The following is a 1184-nucleotide window of genomic DNA, read 5'->3' on the forward strand; positions in this document are numbered from 1 at the left end:
GTGGCCACCCTGGGCTCCATGCGGGACGTGCCGGACAGGGAACACAGCCCGGCCCTGCTGTCAGATGTCCCCACGGGCAGCGAAAAGGCCCACTCAGCACAGGCACACACAAAGGCTTTTTGTGCCTTGTCCCTTTGTGTCCCTTGTCCCCTCCCCGCTGCCCATCCATCGCTTCCACCCAGACAGCCCCTGAATTTTAACACCCTCATCCCAGCAAGGGCCGACTCCGGCTGCTGCAGCGGGGAGCACGCCAGGACTCCAGCAGGATCCCGGTGGATCCTTAGCTGGATCCTTGCCTGTCCCCCCAGCTCCCAGATTCCCAATTCCCCTGGTTCTGGCAGAGCTGGGTGGTGCCTCCACATCAGGCAGTGCCCTCTGCTCCCCCGGGCTGTGGGGCTGCCAGATGTGCTGCCAGATGTGCAGCCACAGGGAGCAGCACCGGCCCTCACCGGGGCTGTGCCGAGCCCTCCCGAACTCATCCCGGGTGTCGGGACTCTGGCTGCTCCTCCAAGCTCCTGCCTCGGTGCCAGGAGAGGTGCCCGTGGTTGCTCCAGCTCTGCCACAGCCCCATTCCCTCTCCCAGTACTGGAACTGGGAGCTGTGGGATGGAGCCACTTCCCCTTGGCCCCATCTGCTGCTCCGGGCAGTGTCCCCTGCCGGATCCCAACGCGCTGCCAGGTCCCTGCCCCGTTTTGGGAAGCGTCACTCATCCCACCACATCCCGGGCAGCTCTTTCCGGCTGTGCCCAAGGTTATTGCCGTGGCATCGTCAGAAGGGACCTTTTGTCCCCAGGTCCCACATCCCGTCCCCCCCTCTCCCCTCCTGGGTCCCATCCAGACCCCCAGGCACAGCTCATTTATTTTGATTTCCTTTCCATTCATCTCCTTCCCAAAGGCCCCACAGGAGGAGTCGGGGGAGGGCTGGAATTCGCTGCTGGGGAGGCTGAAATTAGGGATGGGGGGGAGCTCTTAGGGATGGGGCGGCTTTTTGGGCAGGGCTCAAAATGCTTTTGGGGCTCGGGTTGGGCACGTGGGGGCTCCCCAGAGGTGACAACACCTTGTCCTTGCCCCTGCAGCCGACGCCGGGCCGGAGAGATGGGGCGTCCCCGAATGCCAACGTGCCCCCGGTGGGGGGGTCCTTCCCCTGGGTGGGCCCCAAGACGGTGGCGCTGCGGGAGAGGCCCC

General features: G+C 65.0%; 1 protein-coding gene across 1 annotated transcript in view; it reads left to right on the forward strand.

The window, feature by feature from the left end:
- The first annotated feature begins 988 nt into the window (after nt 1–988).
- Nucleotides 989–1184, forward strand: part of ARHGAP23 (Rho GTPase activating protein 23) — a 24178-nt gene continuing 23982 nt past the window's right edge. Inside the window, 1 exon segment of the mRNA XM_017740518.1 lies at nt 989–1179. Coding sequence (XP_017596007.1) covers nt 1004–1179 — 176 coding nt within the window. The 5' untranslated portion in view covers nt 989–1003.

The sequence above is a fragment of the Corvus brachyrhynchos genome, unplaced genomic scaffold (genome assembly GCF_000691975.1).
Source record: "Corvus brachyrhynchos isolate BGI_N302 unplaced genomic scaffold, ASM69197v1 scaffold47, whole genome shotgun sequence".
NCBI classification, from domain to species: Eukaryota; Metazoa; Chordata; class Aves; order Passeriformes; family Corvidae; genus Corvus; species Corvus brachyrhynchos.